General features: G+C 35.7%; 2 protein-coding genes across 3 annotated transcripts in view; one reads left to right on the forward strand and one right to left on the reverse strand.

Annotated features, from left to right (window-relative positions):
- LOC126751268 (probable aminopeptidase NPEPL1) overlaps positions 1-24,678 on the forward strand; it is a 39,258-nt gene that overhangs the window by 9,483 nt on the left and 5,097 nt on the right. For both annotated transcript variants that reach the window (XM_050461388.1, XM_050461390.1), the window contains exon 4: positions 9,310-9,486. In XM_050461388.1, the coding sequence (XP_050317345.1) occupies positions 9,310-9,486 (177 nt within the window). The remainder of the gene's footprint in view (positions 1-9,309; positions 9,487-24,678) is intronic.
- Positions 19,268-21,932, reverse strand: LOC126751299 (uncharacterized). Its single transcript, XM_050461456.1, has 2 exons — positions 21,392-21,932; positions 19,268-19,929 (listed from the first exon to the last, which is right to left on the reverse strand). The coding sequence occupies exons 1-2, from the start codon at positions 21,528-21,530 to the stop codon at positions 19,370-19,372; spliced, it is 699 nt and encodes a 232-aa protein (XP_050317413.1). The 5' UTR covers positions 21,531-21,932; the 3' UTR covers positions 19,268-19,369.

Raw genomic sequence — 24,678 nt, forward strand, 5'->3', positions numbered from 1 at the left:
ATCGGCCACTAGATCACCTCCTTGGGTTCTACAAGAGTATGCTCCGATCTTGAAACCTTCTGTTAGTCGCCGCATTTTTTCGTGGAATTTTCGAGCATCACCACTGTCGGCCAGCTTGTCAAGCTCTTCACACTCACGCATTTCGGCCTCTCTTTTTTTCTGTCTGCAAATGCGTCTCGCTTCCCCCTTCAACTCTCGGTATCTATCCCATCCCGAACGTGTTGTGGTCGATCGTAACGTTGCGAGATAGGCAGTCTGTTTTCTCTCCGTTGCGACACGGCACTCTTCGTCGTACCAGCTGTTTTTTTTTTTGCATTTTCCGAAAACGAATGATTTCGGTTGCAGTTGTACGTTGAGTTGACGAGTGCTCTCAGAGAGCAGAAGTGCAAGCCGAGTAGAAAATCGTTCGACTGACTGTTTGATTGCAGCTTTTCGACGTCGAACATACCTTGTGTTTGTTGACGCTTTTTGCTGCACAGAGGCGAGTGCGAATCTTGGCCGCTACAAGATAGTGGTTCGAGTCGATGTTAGATCGTAGTCCTTATTTCGTTTGCCATGGTCGTCATCAAAAGAAGGGTCTCTCATCCGAGGCTGGTTGTTATTTTTCATTGGGGGTGTGTTTTACGTGGCGGGTCCCAAACCCAGCGCACAACCCTACGTATGACATGTTTTGCCTTCTCACTTTTGCTCGCCTTCAAACGGATGTTCTTAGGCTACCCAGAGGATACTTGGTCAAAGACCGGAAGTCGTGAGCTGCTTGAGCCATATATAAAATAATCGTTTCTGGCCACTCCCAAGTGAATGGCGATCAGAGAACTTTCCTTCACCTCCATGCTTGACCGATGAAATAGTGGTATTTAAATATGAATGCTTTCGTAAACACAATATGCAAAGCATTTTTAAATCATATACCCAGACCATGCAAAGTGTTTATGCATTACAACTCTGCTTTGCCAAAATCTGCAAACCATTCATTTGACCATTATAAATGCCCCATATAAACAACTAATAATAAATAAAATGAAAAACAAGTAATAAAGGGCTAAGTTCGGGTGCAACCGAACATTTTATACTCTTACAACTTGCAATAATTAAAGCCAATGAAATACTTTAAGATGTAAAACGTCAACCAGAGGATCGGAATCTAAGAAATTTTATATATACATATATCTTATATAACTCATACACTGACGACACATTCGGCATAAGATTTGTTAGTAAAACGAAAGTACTTCATATACAATAACCAATCATATGGAGCAAAGTCAGCCGAATGTTCGAAAATTCGGTTAATAGTTATAAGTAGGCTGGGTCAAGTTTTCGCTCACATTTATCCATTTTAGGGCACGATTCCGATTACTTTGGCGGAGGGGTAGAAAATCGAATTTCCGTATCCTCCAGAGGAGGAATATGCAAAAAAGTGGAAAAATAACTTATATTTTTTTTTTAATATTCCCGATTAAAAATTCAAAAATTTGCACTAAAAACACATGGTATTTCTCTATGTTTCACTAAGTTTTTTTACATTTTTCACTTGGTGTATTTAAATATACGCTCTAAACATTGAAATAAGTTCATATTTCACTTTTATTTTGTTAGTTTTCAGCTAAAATTATTAATTTAAAAATCACTTATCAAATTCAGGGTTGAAAAGGTTAGAATGTTTATAATTACGAGGAAAGCCAGCCTTGCCACATCTTAAAAACCAAAAATTAAAGATTTTTTTTAGCGTTTTCTTTGTTTGCATTTTCGCGTGATTTTTTTTTTCTATATTAACTATAAAAAACATTTTTCAAGCTAATATTGAATATGTGAACACTTTTTCCAAATACGTACATATATGAATAATATGTGATTTATATTTAATATCACGTCGCGCTTTTCGCTCTTTCGCGTGGTACTCTATTAAATTTTATTAAGAAAAAATCCATCTGAATGGAAAGACTGTTTATATGCTCTGTACTTTACACTTTATTACGTAATATTATAATATAATATTACTTATACATATCGTCACCTATGTACTTATGTATGTAAAATGCAAAATAGTTTACAAGAGAAAGGGAAACTATATAATAGAAACCACTCCTATTAAAAAAAATTTGAGTTTTGGTTATAAAGCGGTTAAAGTGGTTATATTTTTTGGTTATGCACTCATATTGAAACAAAATTTGAGCTTTCGTTATAAAATGGTTAAATATTCGTAATTATATCTAACAGCGATTTCCATTTTTGTTGCTGATACGTTGTTTTGTATTTTAGGTGACAACATATATAATATTATTATATAACATTACTTATACATACATATATACATATATATATAATCACTTATTTGTTTATTAAATTTAAAAAAGAAAATATCCATATGCATGTATAGAGGAATTTGAGCATTGTTATCATATGGCAGCGCCCTATTTCGTCGTAATTGTTAGCACATAAATGATGTTTACTACGAATGTAAACTGTAATTTTTAAAATAAAGATTTCTTTGGTAAAAAACATGCAAAAAGTGTAAAATATGGATTTATTTAAATGTTTATAGTTCAATTTAATTAATTTGACGTGAAAAATGTGTGTAGAGTGTGTTTAATGTGAATTTTTGAACTTAAGGTCGAATATTCATTTTAGGCCCAAAGATAAACTGTCATGTTTAAAACACACTCTCCCATTTTCATTAAGATAACTCAAATATTGGCTGTCCAGCAATAAGTCACCTGGAATTTCGAAAATCTTTATATTAGGTATATGGCCTGATTCGACCAATTTTTAACATACAGACATACCATTATCAGAGAAAGATTATCCCTGCTTTTCAATTATATATCTCACACATTAACCGATATTTTCGGTCAAAAGTCAACTATAGATACTGCGGTCCACATATTCCGTACCTAGGGTCTTGAACAGTTTTGGTTGGACTTGGACAATTTTTGGTCAAAAGGTGCCATACTTTAAGGGAATTATTACTGATTTGTGTTCTGGAAAGTGAAAGGATCAAGTGGAATTTTAAATTGTGTTACATGGGAAATAGGCGTAGTTGTAGTCCGATTTTGCCTATTTTCAACTGTAACAAAAGAATGTTCGTTGAAATTTAGTCTAAACTCGTTGGCCGGGTTCTGAGATATGGGATTTCAACGAAAGGGGGGCGGTGCCACGCTCATCGACCAATTTTCACGCCGGCTCCCATAAAGTCCTCTCATACCATCTCGGAGATAAAATTTAATGCCTCTGTCGTATTTACTTATTGATTTATCGCGCTTTTAGTAGTTTTTAACAGTACTGTTATATGTGGAGTGAGCGGGGTTATCCTCCGATTTCATTTCACACTGTCGCTAGGAGTTATTAAAATATTTGTACTCAGCAAATTTGGTTGTTATAGCTTAAGTGGTTTAGGAGGTATGTACATTAAACTTGTTAGAGGGCTGGTCCACGCCCACCTTTTAACACTTTGAGCCCCGCGTGTACCACCGGTGGACATTTATGTTTTGACGATTTGGGACAATGTGACCACCCGTGGACATTGGTGGATTTTCATTATGGGACAAAAAAAAAAGAAAAAAAAAAACAACAAAAATGCATTTGGTTTATCAAAAATAAATATCACAAAGTCACCTCAATCACAAAAAATCAATAAAACTAAGTAAACAATCAATAAAACAAAAACAAACAAACCAACTTGTCAACTAAAGCACAACCCTTCGTCAGCATGCGGTCCATCGGTACAGAAAAAAAATGACCACGGGTGGGCACGCGGGGCTCAAAGTGTTAAAAAGTTTTTGCTCACAGGTGCCTTTTGGTACTGCCATAATCTGTACCAAATTACAGCTTTAGATCTTAATTTAGTGCTTAGTTATGGCAGTTTATATGTTTTCGGTTAATGGCGATTTGTGGGCGTGGCAGTGATCCGATTACGCCCTTCTTCGAAATCGATTTTTTTTTGTAGCAAGGAACCCATATACCAAGTTTCATCGATATATCTCTGAAACAACTGATTGCAAGAGTATAAAAATACAAAGTTACAATCATTTAAAATTTTAAACGGAGTATTTGTGGTAATGTTCCTTCAATCCACTTAGTAAAAACGAAATTATTCCTCATTTAGATGAAAATAACTTATGAATTTGCAAAAAACATTTACCCGTCTGCACTGCCGACCTAGTCAGAGGGGCATTGACCACATCTACTAGTTTCATCAAAATCTCTAGTTATCGTTTTGCAGAAGAGAGACGATATGACAGATTTCCGAAAATAAATTTATTTTAACGTTTTGATCATTTGATGAAGCCTGAAGTAGCAAGTAAATTTTCGAATCTCATAGTGTTTTTTCATCCTCTGACCAGTTATATCGACTACCACCATCTACGTAATTAAGAGATCGCTATATATTTTGTTTTTATTTCCTCCTATCTAAAATAAAAATATTTTAAAATATAATTAACAAATTCGCCAGCACTCAGTTGATAAGTCCATTATTGGTTTTTATAAATAAACCTTGGTCACACTTAACCTTTCCGCTATTTTCGTTGCTCTTGATCACTAGTGCTAAATCCTTGCCCTACATTCCACTTAAAGTTGCCGCATTTCTTTTTAGTTGCCTGACCAACGGATTGGTTGGCCGGCTACTATATTTTGAGCTACTTATGCAAAATTAATGCAGCGCTTTATAAAGTCATAAGGTTAATTGGTACGCATAAATTGCGAACGATATCGGCTGGTGAAAAGGGGGCAGCGAAAACAACGGCTTAGACAGCAACCACAGTTAGCGAAAACCCACAGTAACCGTAGAAGTGAAAGTGTGTGTTGGTAGCAAAACCTCTAAAACTGTTGCTACATGCGAATTGAATTTGATACATCGCCCTCGATCCGCTTTTGGTAGGATGAAGTGTACATGAACTCAATGTTTATGAATTTTCTGTACAATTTATTTGAAATATGATGGTACTATAAAGTTGCATTCTAAACTCGCTGCTGTTACACTTGTTCTATTGTACATTTTGTATTAGTTTTAAGCCCTAATCGAAAACAAGTTGGCTTCAGTGCGAAGCGAATTTTTTAATTAAAATAAAATCTGTAATTTTTTATTAATTTTATTTTTTTAATCCGAAAATCGGAAATAAAAACTGGAAATTTAATTTTTAATCATAATAAAGTTATTTTTTAATTAAAAAATTGGAGTAACAAGTAAATTATTTTTCAAATGAAAAGAGATAAAAAGGAAAGATTTTCATATTTCTAACTGAAATATAATAATTAAAAGTAATTAAATGAAAATAAGTCTGTGTTTTCATAAATTGATATTGCAAGCATTACTGAGATTTTTTAATTTTAATTTTACAATCCGGGTATTTGGGATTAGAAATTTAAATTTTTTTAATTAAAATTTTCGGGTTTTCAAAAAATAAAAAATATTTAAGTTGTAATTGAATTTATTATAATATTAATTAAAGAGACTGGTGTACTATTAGACTTGGCTACTAAAGGTTGATGCATTTCGAGCGTCCCTACTTTTTTAAAGAGAAAACATAGAAACTTAAAATTTAACGGGACATGTTAATTATCATTCGAAAGAACATTCTTTAGCATTAATTTTTTGAAGATTTTCTCTTTCAAATGTTGGTCGCTGCTACGTCTCAGGTGAACCGTTGAGTGCAATTTTCGATGACTCGTACGAGCATTTCCACTGACGAAATGACACGCGTGATGTGTTGCTTTAAGGTCTGAAACGAAAAATTATAATTTTTTCGATAGGTTAACATTTCGTTACAAATTTTTACGACTTTGCATGTAATCTACTAAATCCTTACATTGTTCATAGAGATTTCAGCCCACGCCTCCTTGATCACTGGTGATAGTTGTGTTCTCCTTGATAAATTTGCTGTTGCAATTGAGCTGCGTACGCCGATATTTTCTGTAAGCTCATACCTAATGCTCAGATCTCCGTGTTTAATTGTTTTCCAGTCCACAGCTTCTTCGTCCAAAGAGGTACTTTCCGGATAGGTACTCTTTTCTTTCAATTGGTTTTCACATAGACTCCTTCGAATTGTAAGCATTTTTACTTTTTATACTCTCGCAACAAAGTTGCTAAGTAGAGTATTATAGTTTTGTTCACATAACGGTTGTTTGTAAGTCCTAAAACTAAAAGAGTCGGATATAAGGTAATATATACCAAAGTGATCGGGGTGACGAGTAGAGTTGAAATCCGGATGTCTGTCTGTCCGTCTGTCCGTCCGTCCGTGCCTGGGTGCAGCTTCCTTCTGCCACTTCTTCCGTAAAATTTAGTGTTTCTGACGTTTTTTGTTAGTCGGTTAACGCACTTTTAGTGATTTTGAACATAACCTTTGTATGGGAGGTGGGCGTGGTTATTATCCGATTTCTTCCATTTTTGAACAGTATATGGAAATACCTGAAGAAAACGACTCTGTAGAGTTTGGTTGACATAGCTATAATAGTTTCCGAGATATGTACAAAAAACTTAGTAGGGGGCGGGGCCACGCCCACTTTTCCAAAACAATTGCGTCCAAATATGCCCCTCCCTAATGCGATCCTTTGTGCCAAATTTCACTTTAATATCTTTATTTATGGCTTAGTTATGACACTTTATAGGTTTTCGGTTTCCGCCATTTTGTGGGCGTGGCAGTGAGCCGATTTTGCCCATCTTCGAACTTAACCTTCTTATGGAGCCAAGGAATACGTGTACCAAGTTTCATCATGATATCTCAATTTTTACTCAAGTTACAGCTTGCACGGACGGACGGACAGACGGACGGACGGACAGACAGACATCCGGATTTCGACTCTACTCGTCGCCCTGATCACTTTGGTATATATAACCCTATATCTGACTCTTTTAGTTTTAGGACTTACAAACAACCGCTATGTGAACAAAACTATAATACTCTCGTTAGCAACATTGTTGCGAGAGTATAAAAATATTAAAGTGAAATTTGGCACAAAGGATCGCATTAAGGAGGGGCATATGTGGACGTAATTTTTTTGGAAAAGTGGGCGTGGCCCCGCCCCCTACTAAGTTTTTTGTACATATCTCGGAAACTACTATAGCTATGTCAACCAAACTCTATAGAGTCGTTTCCTTCAGGTATTTCCACACACAGTTCAAAAATGGAAGAAATCGGATAATAACCACGCCCACCTCCCATACAAAGGTTATGTTGAAAATCACTAAAAGTGCGTTAACCGACTAACAAAAAACGTCAGAAACACTAAATTTTACGGAAGAAATGGCAGAAGGAAGCTGCACCCAGGCATTTTTTAAAAATTGAAAATGGGCGTGGCCTCGCCCACTTATGGACCAAAAACCATATCTCAGGAACTACTATACCGATTTCAAAGAAATTCGGTATATACTATTTTCTTAACACCCTGATAACATGTACGAAATATGGGTGAAATCGGTTCACAACCACGCCTTCTTCCAATATAACGCTATTTTGAATTCCATCTGATGCCTTCTCTGTATAATACGAGTATAAACATTAGGAACCAATGATGTTAGCGGAATAAAACTTTACGCAAATACGGTATTTGAAAAATATGTAAATGACGGATAATGAAATCTCGATTATCACTTTATCATACGAGAGTATAAAATGTTCGGTGACACCCGAACTTAGCCCTTCCTTACTTGTTTTATTTGAAAATATACTTACATATACTCAAACTCAAGTCCTTGTATGGACGAAGGTAATTTGTAAATTTGGCTTGGACTATTGTCTAAGGCAACAGTACAATCTTCGATATAGCATATAGCTGTCATTCAAACCGATCGAATCAAAGTCAATATAAATCTATTTTTAAATCCTTTATACTAAAATATTCACCTGCAATGCAGCCGAAATTTATAGTGTCTATTCCAACAAAATAATCACGCTTGTATGACAAATCACTACATGTTAGAAAAGGTCTTTGTATATGTGAAACTGTTGCTTTATTATTTTCACGAACGCAACTGTATTAATTCATTTTCATTAAAAAGTTAAAGCACTTACAATTTCACTAATTGTTTCTTCCTTTTCTCGCAACTAAATGCATTTGCTTTCCTTTTAATAGGTGGCAACCAACCGTTTGTATAATTCTCGCTTCCTTTCGACCATGTTTTCCTTTCGTCATTTGTTGCTTCCATATTCACGGACATTTATTTTATTTGCCCACGATTTTTTCTTATGTACTTTCAATTTGTCTTAATTCAATTTGACTGTTAGAGTTGCATGCAGCAAATGTAGTAGGACATTGATGTTTGTTGCCATAGGGAAAAACCACCTCACTTTTACACAAACCCTTTAGTGCATAGCAAATAATTTGCGACGCAACAGTTGCAGCTCACAGCGAACCATATTAATGTAGAAAAATATGAGTATGGCTGTTTGGTGCATGGAATTTAAACTAGTAATCGAACTAGTCGTAGATTTGATAAACGGAATAGATTAGTATTGAATAGCCAATGAGCTTTCTTAGCTTTTAACTAATAACTCCATACGGAACGGATACAGTCATTCGTCAGCTATTTTTAAGATTAGTTTGAAAAAGTTTTCGAATGGTAAAAGTAAAGTAAGGACTTCTTTTGTTGTTATTATTGGTGTGTCTATATAACTATTTGCCGAAAATAGATCCAAGACTCATCGCCAGTAATAATACGTTTCATGACATCTTGGTAGTCGGTAAAATTTTTGCTCACGGTAGTATATCAGTCTATATATGCTGCGTTTCCTGCTATGTTCCTGTGTTATGGTACCCAAATTAGGTAGACCAGATAGTAAACGAATAGGCATTTGAGCCTTTTCACGCATTTTGTATGGGCCGGTGGGCCTTTTACCATTGGGATGGGTTGAATGGCATAAGTGAACCAATCTCACTTGAATGACAGACGGTTTGTGTTTCTCTATTAAAAATCATGCACTCGATTTCATATGATTTTCGTTTTGCTGTGCTCTACTATATACATATGTATGTACATATGTGGTCTGCGTGCAAACTAAACGCCCAACAGCAGTAACTTTTTATTAGCTTTATTAGTTATTCTTTCAGTGACTTTAATTACTTCTGTAAATATGTATTTATGTGTTATTTCATCTATTTGAACTTGTTTTTAGTTTTTACTACATTTATGAATAATTAGAACTTGTCAAACACATCCATACTTTGCTTAGAAATATATAATATCAAACGACAATGGTAAAGTAATCACCTTGACTGCATAAGTTGAGGGTTCGCCACTTTCATTAAGCTAATTATAGTAAATTTGTCAAGTTAAATTATTATCTTAAATAAAAATATGATTTCTCCTTGCAGGGCATAGCAACGGGCAAACTCCACGGTGCCATACTCACCAACACCGAAGAATGGGAAACGAAAGCGTTGGAAGCTGGTCGTAGATCTGGTGATTTATTAGCGCCAATAATTTACTTACCGGAATTGCATTTTTCGGAATTTGCGTCAGCTATAGCCGATATGAAGAACTCCGTTGCGGTAAGTAAGAGAGAGAGTACTGTATTTATGGCTGTCTAATACAAGCCATTGGCATGGATGAGCGTATATTTACGTGCACATACATGTATTTACAGGGTGGACCAAATTGTGAACCAATATTCGCACTAATTTTGATTTATGACTTCAGTCTTGTCCGTATTTTTTTCCCAATATCTCATGCAAGAGTTCTTCAAGACCGGCGATTTCAGGATCTATCGCATTATTTGTACGATATTTAACTTAAGGGCTTGAATCATGAGTTGTTTCTTCATCTTATGTTCAGCCTATACGGTGAAAACAAAAGGTTTCTACAAGTAGGCTATTGTTGAAATTGATAATCCGATTTAAATATCGTTCAATTTAATGTTTTTAATTGTCCTTTCGAGAAAACTCTTGCTACAGATTTTCGGTGGAAAAGACGCCAACACCGAAATAGCATATGCCTGAAAACACTACATGGGCCACCTTGTAGTTCGTAAGCCTTTCTATTTCTGTACATGAGACACCTTGTAGTTCGTAAAGCTATCTATTTCTGTACAAAAAATCTACCAAATCAACTTTTGATTGAACGTTATTTCGTTGTTCGACTACAAAATCTGGTTGGCACTTTTTTAAACTATGTGAAAGTCAACTTTTTTTTACCCATCTGTCATAATTTTGACAGTTAATTACAAGTTGCCAGTTGAGCATGTTGTCATACATAAATGCATCTATTTACCGACCTATACATATGTGGAAGCAATGCCACCGACAATCCACTTACAGTTACAGTTTAGTGTCTCTAGAAAGTCAAAGTTGAAATAGTCATTTCCGCTTTCGATTTGATTTTCATCGGTATTTATGGCTCCTCGTTACTATTACTTGATCTTTGATTTACAGTAGTTTGTGGTGGAGGAAATGTATAAATGGTGGCGTACATGCGGTGAGCTTCACGCTGCCAAACGACCAAATGTACTCATCATACAAATACACTGATAAGCACAACAAATACAGAATTTGAAATACCTGTCAAAAGCATTTCGAGTCATTTTAGTTCCACTGATTGACGTGCATGATTGATTTGTGCGAATTATAAATGTTATCGCGTCTTTGGAGAATTCTTAATCATGTGCATACATATGTATGTATACATACAAGCAAGTATTAAATAAAAGTGAATAACTTCTTATCAAGATTACAGTTTATTTATTGAGCGCTTTAAACTGATTCGGATTAGTAATCTCATTTATTCGATTTGATTGATTGTAGCATAGATTGTTATCGTGCATCTAAGAGCATTCGAGCTTATCTTATTATATGTATTTAGCAAAGATGCCTTATGTTTTCTATAAAAAATATATTTTTAAGAAAAACTAAAATCGAGTCAAATCTAAAATTTCAAATCCGAGATATTTATATTAAAGTGATTAATTCAAAATAAATATGTTTATATATTATAATATAAACCCAACCGAAGAAGCTAAATTGAATATATTTGGTTTCTGTGAAAAACATCAACCGGAGAATAGGAGTCCATTATATTAGAGATATGAGGTTTAGATCAATTCTATTTAAATTTAACGCCAAACTCGATATTTCTTAAGAAAAAGTATGTGGTGTGTTGCGATGGATAAAAATATCGAACATAGAATTTGCTTCAAATTTTCAATTTCTAACTAAATTTCGTGTGCGTAATCATTGCGAATGTTGGAAAAGGCTTACGGTGAATCAGTTTTATCAAAAACGCAAGCCTATAAGTGGTACAAGACCTTCAAAGATGGTCGAAAGATCGTTGAAGACATGCCTCGTTTTGGACGACCGTCGACCTCTTCAACTGATGAATATATTAAAAAAGTGAAAAGTGATATGGTGCATGGAAAACATCAGGGAAGTGTTAGAGTGATGACAAGAAACCTCGACATCTCTCACGAGTCCTTTCGAATGATTTTGGAACGCGTTCTTGCTCAACTCGTTCCGATAAAGCTTATTTTGCCAAAAAGAGTACCGTAAGCTGGTCTCATAGACATGATTGATCGTGCGAACTCCAATGCAAACAATTCAACAATCATCGGAAAGTAAGGAAAAAACGAGCCAAAACCAAAAAAAAAAACACGACAAAGCCGCTAAAAAATCAAGGTGATGCTCACTGTTTTTTCGATATTCGTGGTTTGGTGCATTATGAATTTGTTTCGGAGAGACAGACGTCGATAAGAAGTTTTATTTGGCCCTATTGAGGCTTAGTGCTTATGAAAAGTGTATGAGGACCGGAAAAGTCGTTGGCAGAAGTGTTTTGACAAAATAAATTTTGATGAGTAGTAATGAAATATTTTGCGTTTTGTTTACAATTTCCGGGTACTTTTTTGTCACTATTTGGCAGTGGCCAATATTTTTCGGAAAGCGGTTTAGGGCATTTATTGTGAATAAAGAAAGCATAAAATTCGGCGAAGCGAAAAGTGCAATTTCCAACGCAAGCAGGCAAACTTCCCCAGTGAAGAATGTGTTGTTGGTGTTGCCATTTGTAATAAATCTATATATAAACCGCCCAACCAGTCCTCAGCAGAGGAAGCACTCCATAGAAATTCTAAAACAACCCACTAGTCCGTTACACATAGAAAGTGCGAGTACTCTGACTCCATCGAGATGTGACTGAAGGTATTACTTCGCATTGCTTTGTGCGTTACTTTTATATTCTTTGTTTGCAACAACAACGATACTCGTTTCATTTTCATGTACCGTGACGACTTGCAGCTTTGGCGTTCTCACACTCACCTCCTGACTGGCATTTATTTAAGAACCGCGTCTATTTTTATATTTTTTAACCATACAACTTTGTGTTTTGTTAGATTTTTAGCTTATATTTTTTCTCATACGTGCAATTTTTTTTTACTATTTTGCAAACTACATTTCCCCTCATTTTGCACTTCCTGTTGGCGTTTACTATTTTCCTTTCGTTACTTGCTGCGCTTGTGTTGTGTTTGTAATTTTTAAAATCGCACCGGATAGCGCCATAAATCAGCACTTGTTTAGTTAGTTGCAGCGGTGGCGCTATCAGCGGCATCAGACTGGTAACAGGAGTCAATATTTTATAATAATTATTTATTTGTGCATCATCCACATGCAGGCTTGTTGTTTTGTAGTTGCTTTCCGCACAGTCTTCTTGGCCACAGGGCGCTTTCATAAAATAACCGTCCGCCCGCCGTTTATTTGCCCGTCAGTTATTTTTTATTGTTTAAATATTGGAAATTGCTCCCTGGTGTAGCAACAGTTTTTTCTGCTCACCAAGTTCTGCTCACACATAACCTCAACTCTGCGCGCAAAGTCGGAAGCCACTAACATCATATGACTTTGTTATTTCAGTACATGTATTTTTTGTCGTTTTGTTTTTCTATTTCTTATTTTCTCGCGGTTAAATATTTGTTGCTCCCCGGAGCTTGTGTTTATGCATTTTTTGTTGTCTTTTAATTCAAATTGGAAAACAATATTCATATGTTTTACGAAGTCACTGAAAAAATTTCTTACTTAAAATGGTGTGGGAACAGCTGGACCGAACACATGTTCACTTAAAGTCAATAAAATATCCTATATGTATATTATCCCATATGTTAATTATAAAATCAATTATATGGGCGGAAAATAGTATATTTATACTATTCATATGGACAAAAAATTAGTTTTGTTTATCGATGCTTTTTTTAATTAAAAAAATAGCGACTTCAGAAAACTTTTAAGGGTTTCGGGCAAAAATCAACAGTTACTTACCGAAAGTAAAAAATTCTTCGATACGACACTAGTTTTCATCTTTTCATAAAGTGTATAAATTTCATTGAAATATTTTTAGTAAATGGTAGTTATGATAATTCATGGACCGATTTGATAAAATTCAGATTTTATCTACACCTGGTCTTACCAACGGAGTGGACAACATGACCTAGCCAACGGAGCCGCAGTCGCTTAATTAATCTCGTCCATCGACTGCGGTATACGCCGTTGCCAATCCGCAATTGACCATAAATTTTTCTCAGAACCTTTCTCTTGAAAACTCGTAACGCCAACCCATCAGATGTTGTCATCGTTAATGCCTCTGCACCATAAGCAGTGGGTATCTTGGCTGCAACAAGATGGTGGTTCAAGCCGATGTTAGGACCTCGAAGCAGACGTACGTCTAAAACACTGAAGACGTGTCTTCCGTTCATCACAACAGGATCGATCTAGTTGGTAGCTTTTCGATCCGGAAACAGCCAGGTAGCTTGATGAATCTTCCTATGCTGGAATCTTGGCCCCGGCGAAGTCGATCAGTCCCAACCCAATTGGGGATGTTTCATCATGGAAGCTGAATTTACCGACCGTTGTGCCAAAGTTACATTCTTTGCCCACCCCGGCGTCAAAGTCACCAAGCTTGATTTTGACATCGTGGCGGGGGCATCGGCTTTCTCTACGGTCGTGGCATGGACGCAAATCAGCGATTTGTTGAAGAACTTCACCGGGGTGAATTCCAAAACTCGGCGACGGAGTCTATCTCCCAGGACGAATCCCATACCGAATTCACGCTATTTTATGTAGTAAATGCCAAAAGGATCAACTCGTCTCTGTTTTTGTCCGGTTCATCGCACTTCTTGGACGGCGATTATGTCAGCCTTCACGCTTACAAGCGGCAGCGGTACAGCGGCACCTTTCCCATTTAGAGACCGGACATTCCAGGTGCATGCCCTTAAATTGTGATCCTTATTGCGTTTGCCGTGGTCGTCATCAACAGGAGGGGTCTCTCAATCGAGGCTGTTTTCTTCTTTTCATGGGGGGTGTTTTTCCCAAACCCAGCGCACCACCCCGGTGGAGGGATGTTTCGTCTTCTCACTTTAGCTTGCCTTCAAACGGATGTTCTTTGGCTACCCAGAGGATACTTGGTCTAGAACCGGAAGTCGTGAGCTGCTTGAGCCGTGTGTAAAATAATCGTTTCTTGCCACTCCCAAGTGAATGGCAATCATACTTTCCTCACTTGCGTGAACATGACTCTATCCTTCATGCACATACTATAAAAGAATGTGGAGATGTTATGTTTTTGCGTGTCACTGAGGGTCATTTGTGCACGGGGTTGTGTTTTCGGGATTACACGGAAGAAGAGTTTAAATATTTAGTAGTAATTATTAGGTTTTACAGATTATTAATAATGTGGCACCGTCTTGTTGAAAGCACGAATGGGCCATATAATAATCTTACAATTTCTGTAAAAAGAATTGTGTTATCATGTCGCGATATCGAGTAACAGTCACTGCTTGACCAGCAACATTTTCCAAAAACTATGGTCCATTATGCCTCCAGCCCAAAATCGACACCAAACAGTGACACGTTGTGGATGCACTTGTTTTTCGACAATCACATGTGGATCCTCAGACTCCCAAAAGCGGCAATTTCGGTGATTAACGAACCAATCAAGGTGCAAATGTGCTTAATTGCTTAGGATAGTTTTGTTCAAAACATGTGGTCGATAATGCTTTAGTTTTTTTGATAGAACTTAACTCCGCTATCGCTCCTGCAATGCCCACTGTGTGACGTACCGTATCGCTGTGTATCTCCAGAAGTTTCATCGGGCGTACCCACCAAAAATCTGATACGATTACTTCGCACTTCCACGAGCATTTTTTCTTCTGATTTCCGCTTCGTTTTGTTTCCATTTTAACTTAGTGCAAAAATGCTATTAGTTGCTTGCCAAGAGCGGGCTTGGAATATTTGTTTTATTTTTATTACACAGGCAAATGTTAAAGCTGAGGCAACGCCATAACAGCGCTAACTAAATGTAAGAAAACAAGGCAGACTCAGATTGCACACAGACCACATAATAACCTTGAAAACTTTTTATATGCAAAAGTTTATCGTAGAAAATTGAATCGAAAGGGAAAAGAAAGAACATCGAACGAATATTAAAGACAAGTAAGCCTTCGCTACATGTTTGGCTCGGTGTTGGAGTCTGTGCCAGGAGAAAGCGAAAAGTTGAACAACCCAAAACGCAAGCATACATCAAGGCGTGTAAACAATATTGAAAAGTTTAATCGCTGACAACACGTCAAAGTTGCGTTTGCTGCTTGGATCTGTTTGTTGCCGAACATGTACGGCTTTGCGGTTTGTCTGTTCGTTTCTTTTTTATATCCTTATGCGACTTTCGAAATTTTGTTCTGCGCTGCTTCTGCTGGCAGTCGAGTAAGCTTTCTGCACAGTTTAACACGCGGAAACATCTGGGCGGATGTCTGGGAAATCTGGCTGTTATGATGTGCTTGTAATACGGTTTGAATATTGTTTCATTGATACAAATGCCGTGTTACATCGATGAGTGGCTTATAAAAACTTTGAAACAACTTGCAGAGTTTCTGGCGCACAGTGGGTACTTTTTGGAGAGTGACTTTTGTAAATTTTAATACCACTTTATAGTTATGGAGGGCTTCATGTTTTTAGACTTTTCTTTTTAGTTTCAAATCACAATTAATCGTAAGAATAATAGTACAATTTCTATAAATAAGATGTAGCTTGCAAAAGTCCCGTCTTACTAATATTGTGCACCAGAAAATATAAGTGAAAATTTAAGGATAATTGCGTTTTACAGTCTTCGATACTCAAAATTTTTTAGCCTGTCTGAAAAATACGCTTTCTGGAGGTTTGCAAAGTATGAGAGCTAAATTTTCAAGTTTGAATAAAAAAGTCGCATCAGGCCAAATCTGAAGAACTCGATGGTTGGAGCTCGTTTTACTTACCAGTTTGCGTGGTAATGTCAAGTTTTTTTCTCGTCAATTGGATTTTTTCCTCAATAATTGCTTTAGTAGAGTCCTCAAACTATTTTTCCTATTTTTAGGTAGTCGATCTTGTGAATTTCAGAGAACGGTAGCCATTACCTTTACGGCCGTCCGATGGTGCAGTATTTTCCTTTTTCGGAGTTTGTTCGCGGATGAAATTCGGTCCGACTACTGTTCCTTGGTCCCTAATGCTTACCAGTTGACCTTTATTTCGTTTGCCTATTCCCTCAGCCATTTTGCGGACCTTCAGTAGGCGATCTCTCAATACGAGCTCTTGGACTTTTGCCACACCTTCCTCTGCGATGGCCGTTTTCGATGCGTGGCATTTCAAATCTTCTTTGAAATCCGTAATTCGTTAAATTTTTGACTGTCGCCATCGAAGGAAAAGGTTCTTCGTGTAAAGCGTTCAAGCGGTCTTTGATTTTCTTCCCTGATTTTCCACAACCGAAGATTGCATCACCGTCTAATATTGCCCGTTTTAGACTATCCTAAAAATCCTCGGATGCGTTTTTTTTCACACAAAGTAAAAAAATCGATTACGGAGTAGTTTAGATCTCATCATGCATTCGTAATTGCCACATCTCCACCGCGGCAGCTCATAATATGAAATGTGAAACATATGGCAGCCAACATTTGCGGCATACAGGCTATGATAATGCTTCATATTGTGAGTTCTATGCCGACTCTCATACTCTCATTTTTACCCCCCTGTCATTCTTATAACGAGTATTTATTTCCTTATTTGTTCTGCCTTGAATTTCGCTTTAATGCATTTTATGTTTCATATTTTTCTATTATCTTGAATATTTCATAAATTATGTATCTTCTTTTGTACTTGTGCATTTACCATTCAGCCAATATTTGCTTTCACTCTCTAATGTCGGTGTAATCGTACATTTATCAAACAAAAGTTTTATAATGCGAACTCCACTTGTAACTTTAGAGAGGGCATTGTTAAAGTGTCTTTGGGCTTATTTTGCACAGTAAGAAAAGAAAATTGATATCTTTGCAATTGTAGCTTTAAAATAAATTATAAAGTGAATAAATAAATCTTGTAGAAAAGGATCTTTTCTCCTACTACAACTTTTCTTAGGTTAGGTTATGTTAGATGGAGTTCAGTTGCTAGGTCCCAGAGGATAAGTCATCATTTAAGATGTCTGCGCTTGACGCGAATTTCAAGAGACTTTGCCGCCTACCTATGGATACTTCCTCCAGTGTATCATGTCGTAGGGATCCCAGACACAGTTTAGTCCTGCCAATGAGGGACAAGTGCGCAAGAGATGCTCCAGTTCAAAGGATACTTGCAAATTAATGAGAAAACTTGCACGATTCTGCTTAGTATTTTATTTTAGTCAACTTAAATATGGAGGTTACTATTATTTCTTTTCGTAGAGATAATGATAATGCTATCATGTTCGAACAAAATACTGTGTTTTGAGACATTGTCTTAAGCTCAGTAGATACATCTGCTTTCTTCGAATTGCAATCATACGTTCACTTTTTCACTTGTAAAAAAAATATCCACATTTATGTTTTTATTTGTGCCTATGCTAATACTTTAAAAATTAGTTAAATTTTGTAAACCATAACATAATAATTCTATTTACAACATCACCATCACAACACCGAAAAATACTGTGATTAAATTGAAAGGTGAATTTTTAATTTATACTTCGCGTGTTTTTCGAATCGGAAAATTTTTTGTAGGTATTTGGTAGTACTGTTAATGACATCTATACTGAATTTCACGTCAAAATATTCATTAGTATTTGAGATACGCGTCGTTTTGTGAGGCTCTAAAAGTGAATTCTTCGATTTTTCTGTCTGAATTTATTGAACAAAGAAGTGCGATAATGCACCATCTAATACTACATTGCTTATTCGCCATCATTTCGCCACATTTTCAACTAATATCGTGCCGTAACCACCGAATTCGTCTGATTTACCTTCGTGTAAATTCTGGCTATTCAGCAAATTCACATGACCACTCCGAGGACACCGTTTTAACTCAATTGAAGATGTAAAAGCTGAATCGAAGAAGGCTCTGATGGCCATCAGGACGGAAGATTTTTCCAAGTGCTATGATGACTGCAAAATTCGTTGGCATAAGTGTATTGCAGCGAGAGGGATTACTTTGAAGGAAATGAAATGGACAAAATTCACCTTTCAATTTGATCAACCTTCCAGGTTTGAATATGCCATCTGATCAATCGCCTTCAGAATAGGCTGCTTCTGAAGAAGTACAAGCATGCAAACGCTTCATCCAATATTTCATACACTTGCTATAAGACTCGGCTGTGATGTCCTTCAGTAATTTCAGTGAATTTTTTTTCGGTTCCGACGCATATTTGGAGCGCCATTCGCTAGATTCTTAGCTATCTCGTTTGGGACATTTACTAGTCTTAGTTTTTGAAAAAGATTCAATCTTTTAGCTTCATATCCAAATCGTTAACCAAAATGTATTCAGATAATCTATAAGAGAGAGATTCTGCTATCTCACTATTTCTTCAACGTTTTCGATGTTATCGTCATTAACAGCAGTGGACGGACGACCAGAATGAGGCAAGTTTTCGATGACTTCACTACTTTCACTGAATACTTTGTGCCACTCAAATACTTATGTGGGAGACTCACCAAAACAGTTCTGCAATAGTTGTAACGTTCCGTAGCTTTGCTTCCAATGGAAATCCAAAACCTCAAGCTACGCTTTGTTAATTTTTATGGTAAAAATCGCTGAATTGCTTGTAAAGATAAAATTTTACAAGAAGATTAATGGCAATCTAAGAAGAATTCCGAATCAAATTTGATCAGATTCTATGGGAAAACGCGATGCTCTGAATATTATTACAAATTCGAAATTTTTCGAAATTTCACAAGGTTGCAGGTGTCAACATTCGAATATTAAACTTAATAAAACTTTCTTTAATAAAATATTTAATATTTAACCAAAATACAAACTATAGCAAAAGCATAAAAAAAAGGAAAGATTAATTATAACACTACGGTAAATAAAAACAAATAGCTTTTTAAACTTAAAATCAATGTATGTTTCATTCAAAATCCCTTCTTTGGTAAAATTTTACCATGATCAGTATGAAAATATAAACTATTAATTACACAAATATTTATTTGGATTCATATATTTTATTAGATAATCTCTTGACTGACGATGACTTTGAGGTACCTAAATATTCATTTTCCTCTTCTTCTTGAAATTGATTCATTTTATTTAGCATATACATTCTGAATAGTCTTTGTCTTTTGCTGGAGAGTTTTTCATAATCACACAGCAAACTTTTAAAAAATAATTCATTTCCATTTTCTTTTGGTTTCTGCTTCGTTCTGGAGTTTAGGAACTCAATCATTGGTCCTGCTATCATCTCAGATATAGATGTCTTACTCTTCTTCGTAGGTATTGGACTGCTTTTGTCGTTACTTACTGCATCTGTAAAATCATATTGCGACATGTCGGCAGTTTGTTCTTCGATGTCAGTGCTATTTACAGGTAAAATACTGCTCATATCACGATGCTGATGTACAAATTCTTTCAAAAAAGACATTGCATCAGCCAAGTACCACTTCCGCTTCTGTTTACCACTCGATCGAGATGGTTTGTTTTTTTCTTCCCTCAAATATCGCGAATATGAGTTCCGTAAATTTATCCATTTATTTTTGCATGCTGCTACTGCAAGATATAAAATTTGGAATTTTAAAATTGTTATTATTAATGGGTATACAAAAATTAAAATTTATTTAAATATAAAGGAATTTGATAACTAGGGAATCATTTAAGCCGCTTTTGTCTTTTTCTCGCTGTGTGGCTTCCACAATTGAAAACTTTGTTAGGGAAACCTGAAAAGCTGTCTGGAAAATATTATCACCATTTTACCTTCCAAAACACAACTTTGCGAAATGGCTTTCTATAGCCGATTCCTTTGAAAAAATGTGTAACTTTCCTACTAATTAAGCAGGAGCTATAGATGGAAAACACATAAGAATACAGTGCCCTCCAAAAGCAGGATCAGATTATTTTAATTATAAAAAATTTCATACAAAACATTTACAAGCTTTAGTTGATGCATATGGGCAGTTCATTTGTGTTGATGTTGGCGACTTTGGACGAAATTGAGATAGTGGTGTTTTCAAACACTCTCATTTTGGAAAAAAAACTTATTCAAAAAAATTGAATTTACCACATAACCAAAAGCTATGTCCAGAAAGTTGCAAATGCATACAACTTCTTACGAATGAGCGAAGAATATACAATTACTGTTTATTAAGAGCAAGATGAGTCATGGAGTGCGCATTTGGTATGCTTGCAGATAAGTTTCGAATTTTTCATACAGAAATTGTGTTGTCGCCTAATAAAGTATAAACTATTATATTAGCTGCTTGTGCTTTACATAATAGGGGTATTCAGACCAGCCTCGTTAATTCGTTAGTCGTTATTCGGTAGTTTCGGTAATTAACAGACTATCGTTCTACCGAGTAACGAACTATCCATCTGGCAAGCTTGATAATTGTTTCGTTACTCGGTAATATCACATCAGCTGTTCTCCTGCATCTCTGTACATCAATTTAAAGTACTTACCAGTAATAAATTTGATCTGCTCCACATAATTTTCAATTAAATGACTGACAATTTTTGATTTTGCACTTTGTTGAGGCATTTTTACTCTTTAATAAAATTGAATCAGCTGTTTCGGAATAAAATTTATCATACTACAGAAGTAGAACAAAAAGTATGTTCACAGTTAAGCCTTTTAACGAGGTATCAACTAACGAATTACCAAATTAACAGGCTTCGGTCTGAAAACCCCTAATATGATTCGGAACGAGAACATTTGCTTCATGTGATATACATATAATGAACGCGATGATATGGAATATTGAGTTCAAGGGGCAACAAATGAAAATATTGAAAACACAAGGCAATGGTGCACGTTACGTACATATGTGACCAGTTTCTATCATATTTTAACTCCACCACTGGATTAGTTTCTTGACAAAATAAGTACGCTATCTAATTTTTTTTAGTTTTGTACTTTATACATATTTACAAGGGACTTTCACTATGTTTTTAAATACTTATCAACATTACGTATGATGTATGCACAAATAGTATAAATAAATTAAAATAAACTTACCTTCACTATTCATTTCGGTAGCTATTTCTTCCCATAGTTTTTCCGTTATTAATTTATTATTGTGATCTTTAATTTTATTATTAAATATTGGGCTCCTTGCCTCGATCAAAAACACTAATTTTTCCGCGTCAATGTTCATTATAACAATTTGTATGCACAATGAAAGCACAAATAAAATGCGCAATTTTGCCTATGAAAAACAACAGTGCTGCTATAAGCAACGAAACGGGTTTTTCTGTCTTGTCTTGTCTGTTTCATTCGGTGTGCGTTCCGCCGTAGCGAAACGAAACGAAAACGCATGCTCGTGCTCTGACTTGTTTGAAGAGCTGTTGTCAAACTTCTTATGTACATATGTATGTACTTTCATGCAGCCAACGCACACCAAATGCGACAAAACCGTCTTTGTTGTTGATACATACATACATGCTGAGCTATAGCGCAACCCACACCGAATGAAACAGACAAGCCAAGACAGAAAAACCCGTTTGCTTTTGCGGTAGTTTGTATTTTGCTTAAAAATTAAATGTTTTATTAATCCTTCCTGCATCGTTGTGAAATTTCGAAATTTTCTCCGATGCATTATCAGTTCAGAAATCAAATAAGTATGTAATAATATTTTCTGAATCGCGCTTCTGGTTGTATGGATGCACCCACCATTCTCTTTTATTTCTTTCATTTCGTTCACAAAACTCAAAATGTCGCATTGTGCTTCCCTTGGTGTGGGTTAGAGCACAAAAGGTTTTTGTGTCTTATAGGTCCGTTTCCAGCTCTTAAGTAAATGCTCAAGAAAAAAATTCCTTATTTCTTGAGCTGTAGTCAAGCAATTTTGACAGCTGATTACGTATTGTGAATGATGCACATTAGAAGAGCAAGAGAAAATAAACAAAGAAAATAAACTTATGTGTGTAATATGTATGTATGTATGTGTGTAGTAACATAAATATTTTCATTGTGATTTAAGGAATGTTGTTGATATTGATAAGGTTTATGCAACATTTCAGTATGAACATTTGAAGCGAAAAGATACATTGCTATTAGTTAAAGATACTGTTATCAGGAAAGGATTTAATCTTAGTTTCCGTAAGATTGCTCGGGAATTGATCGATATTTTAAAATAAAATGTTCGATTTTGGGAACTGGGGTCTACATACAAAACGATACATTCATTGGTGCTTAATTTGCTTACTGGATAATTAGATGGAATTTAAAATTTCGTTGTAAGGGAAGTTGGCGTGGTTATTTCCGATCTCGCTGTCGGTCTGATAGGTTCAGAGATATGGATTTTCAGCTTAATGTTTTCGGTGCCACCCCCGTCGTCTAATTTTGACCTCGGCTCCTATGAAGTGTAAAATTTTGTTTTTTCTATGGCGTATTTATTTATTGCTTTATCGCGCTTTTAGTTTTTTTTTTAACATTACCGTTATATGATGGGCAATGGGCGGGGTTAGCCGCTTTCATCGATTTTCACAGTGTTGACAGAAGTGCTTCTGAGATTTGTCCTGAGCGATGTTGGCTATTATTGCTTGCATGACTTCTACTAACAAGAAGACCCGTAACTGGGCTTTGTAAAAATCAACTAAATACTTCATTTTAAACTTCCATTCAAATGGAATAATGTTTGACTTCATAGCATTAAAACAATTCGAATAAATACCATTCGGGTACGTACATACATACTTACAGTACGCATCAATATGATATGATATTTTGATATATTTCACAAAAGAAGTTGTTCAAAGTAGATTTTGAAAGTTACGCACCTATTTATTTACGTATTTTTTATAACAAAATTTCATATTCTTGTTTATTAGTTGAGGACAGTCAGAAATCAAAAAAAAAAAAACAAAAGATATCACATGCAGTATTGTCTAAATTTTTTTTTGGCACAGTTATTTAGGTATTTTTGCAAAAGGTTCTAACGGATGCCTTGTTTTGTAAAATCATCGTCGACTTTGTAATATATCCTATGAAATAAATTTCAATTCATCAAATTGAAATTAAATTTATGTTGATAAAATAAATATAAAAATTTAAAAAAATTGTTTCGAAAGATAAAGGGTGATCTAGTTCGAGGTTCTCTACTTTTTTTTTCAGGAAAAAACATACAAAATTCAAAGTTAATGGGGAGTGTTTAATATTATTCGAAAGAACATTATTTGACATTTATTGTTTGAAGATTATCTCTTTCAAATGTTGGCCGTAGCTACGTCTCAGATAGTCCATCCGTTGAGTCCAATTTTCGATGAATCCTTCGAGCATTTCGTCTGGTAACTGGCGAATGACACGCGTGATGTTTTGCTCCCAGGCTTGAATCGAAGCGGGATTGTCCGCATAAACTTTATATTTTACACACAGGAAAAAGTCTGGTAACTTTATGATTTTGTAATTGATAAGGAGTGCTAAGCCGTTCAATCTTTCCTGGAACATCGTTGTTCTGAGCCAAGTCTTGATTCGGCGCAAAGATAAAAAGGATCGTTCAACGCTAGCATTTGTGGCTGCTTAAGTGCAGAGTACGTGAGGGAGAATATGAATCGTCGGATATACATATGTACATATGTATATCCTTATCGCAAGTGCAGAGGGTTTCTAAGGCAGAGATCAGTTGTGTTCTCGTAGTCATTTTCATTTTCAATTGTTGTTGCCAAAGCGCTACTTCTGCTTTGAGCTTCGTTTTTTGCAGTTCTTTGTTTCCGGGCAAGATTTTTCCAAAACGTCTAACTAGGCAATCAATGATTACAGTTAAATCCTTTTCTTCAAAATTTAGGTTAAATTTTGGTAACAGCTGACTCAAATTGAAATTTTCAAGAACTTCATCGGAAAACCGCATTTTAAATCTTGCATGACTGTGTCAATGAGTGGAATGTATGCAGAAACCGTGTAAAAGTCTTCACAGCTTTGAGATAGGTGATTGTTTCGATGACTCTGACGATTACATGTTCTGGGTTTTTTTACTTCAACATCTAATTCAGCCATCTGTGTAGCATTTGAAAAAAATTATTAAAGTGATTGCAAACAATGTTGTTATGAATTTTGATGCTTTTGAAAGGTCGATTGATTCGTTCTGGAGAATCACACTAAGTGGCTGCGTCAGTGACAAAACATCACTGAGACAGAAAATTCCAACAATAAACTCGAAGTAGCACAGTACGGTGACCTGATTCGATGCTTTTACTACAGTCGTTCTATTCTTCAATTGACTTAGTTTTGTAAGTTCCTGAACGATTTCGGGAAGGGTGAATGTGAATTGAAGAACGACATCATGTCTTTGTACCCACTTTATCTCACAA

This window comes from Bactrocera neohumeralis, chromosome 2 (genome assembly GCF_024586455.1).
Source record: "Bactrocera neohumeralis isolate Rockhampton chromosome 2, APGP_CSIRO_Bneo_wtdbg2-racon-allhic-juicebox.fasta_v2, whole genome shotgun sequence".
In the NCBI taxonomy this organism is placed as follows: Eukaryota; Metazoa; Arthropoda; class Insecta; order Diptera; family Tephritidae; genus Bactrocera; species Bactrocera neohumeralis.

What these genes read in the sequence shown, in the direction of transcription:
- LOC126751299 (XM_050461456.1), bottom strand. Translation starts at nt 21,530, where the DNA reads ATGAACATTGACGCGGAAAAATTAGTGTTTTTGATCGAGGCAAGGAGC. An exon ending in TACCGAAATGAATAGTGAAG is followed by an intron (nt 19,930 to 21,391) that starts GTAAGTTTATTT and finishes TATATCTTGCAG; the next exon opens with TAGCAGCATGCAAAAATAAA.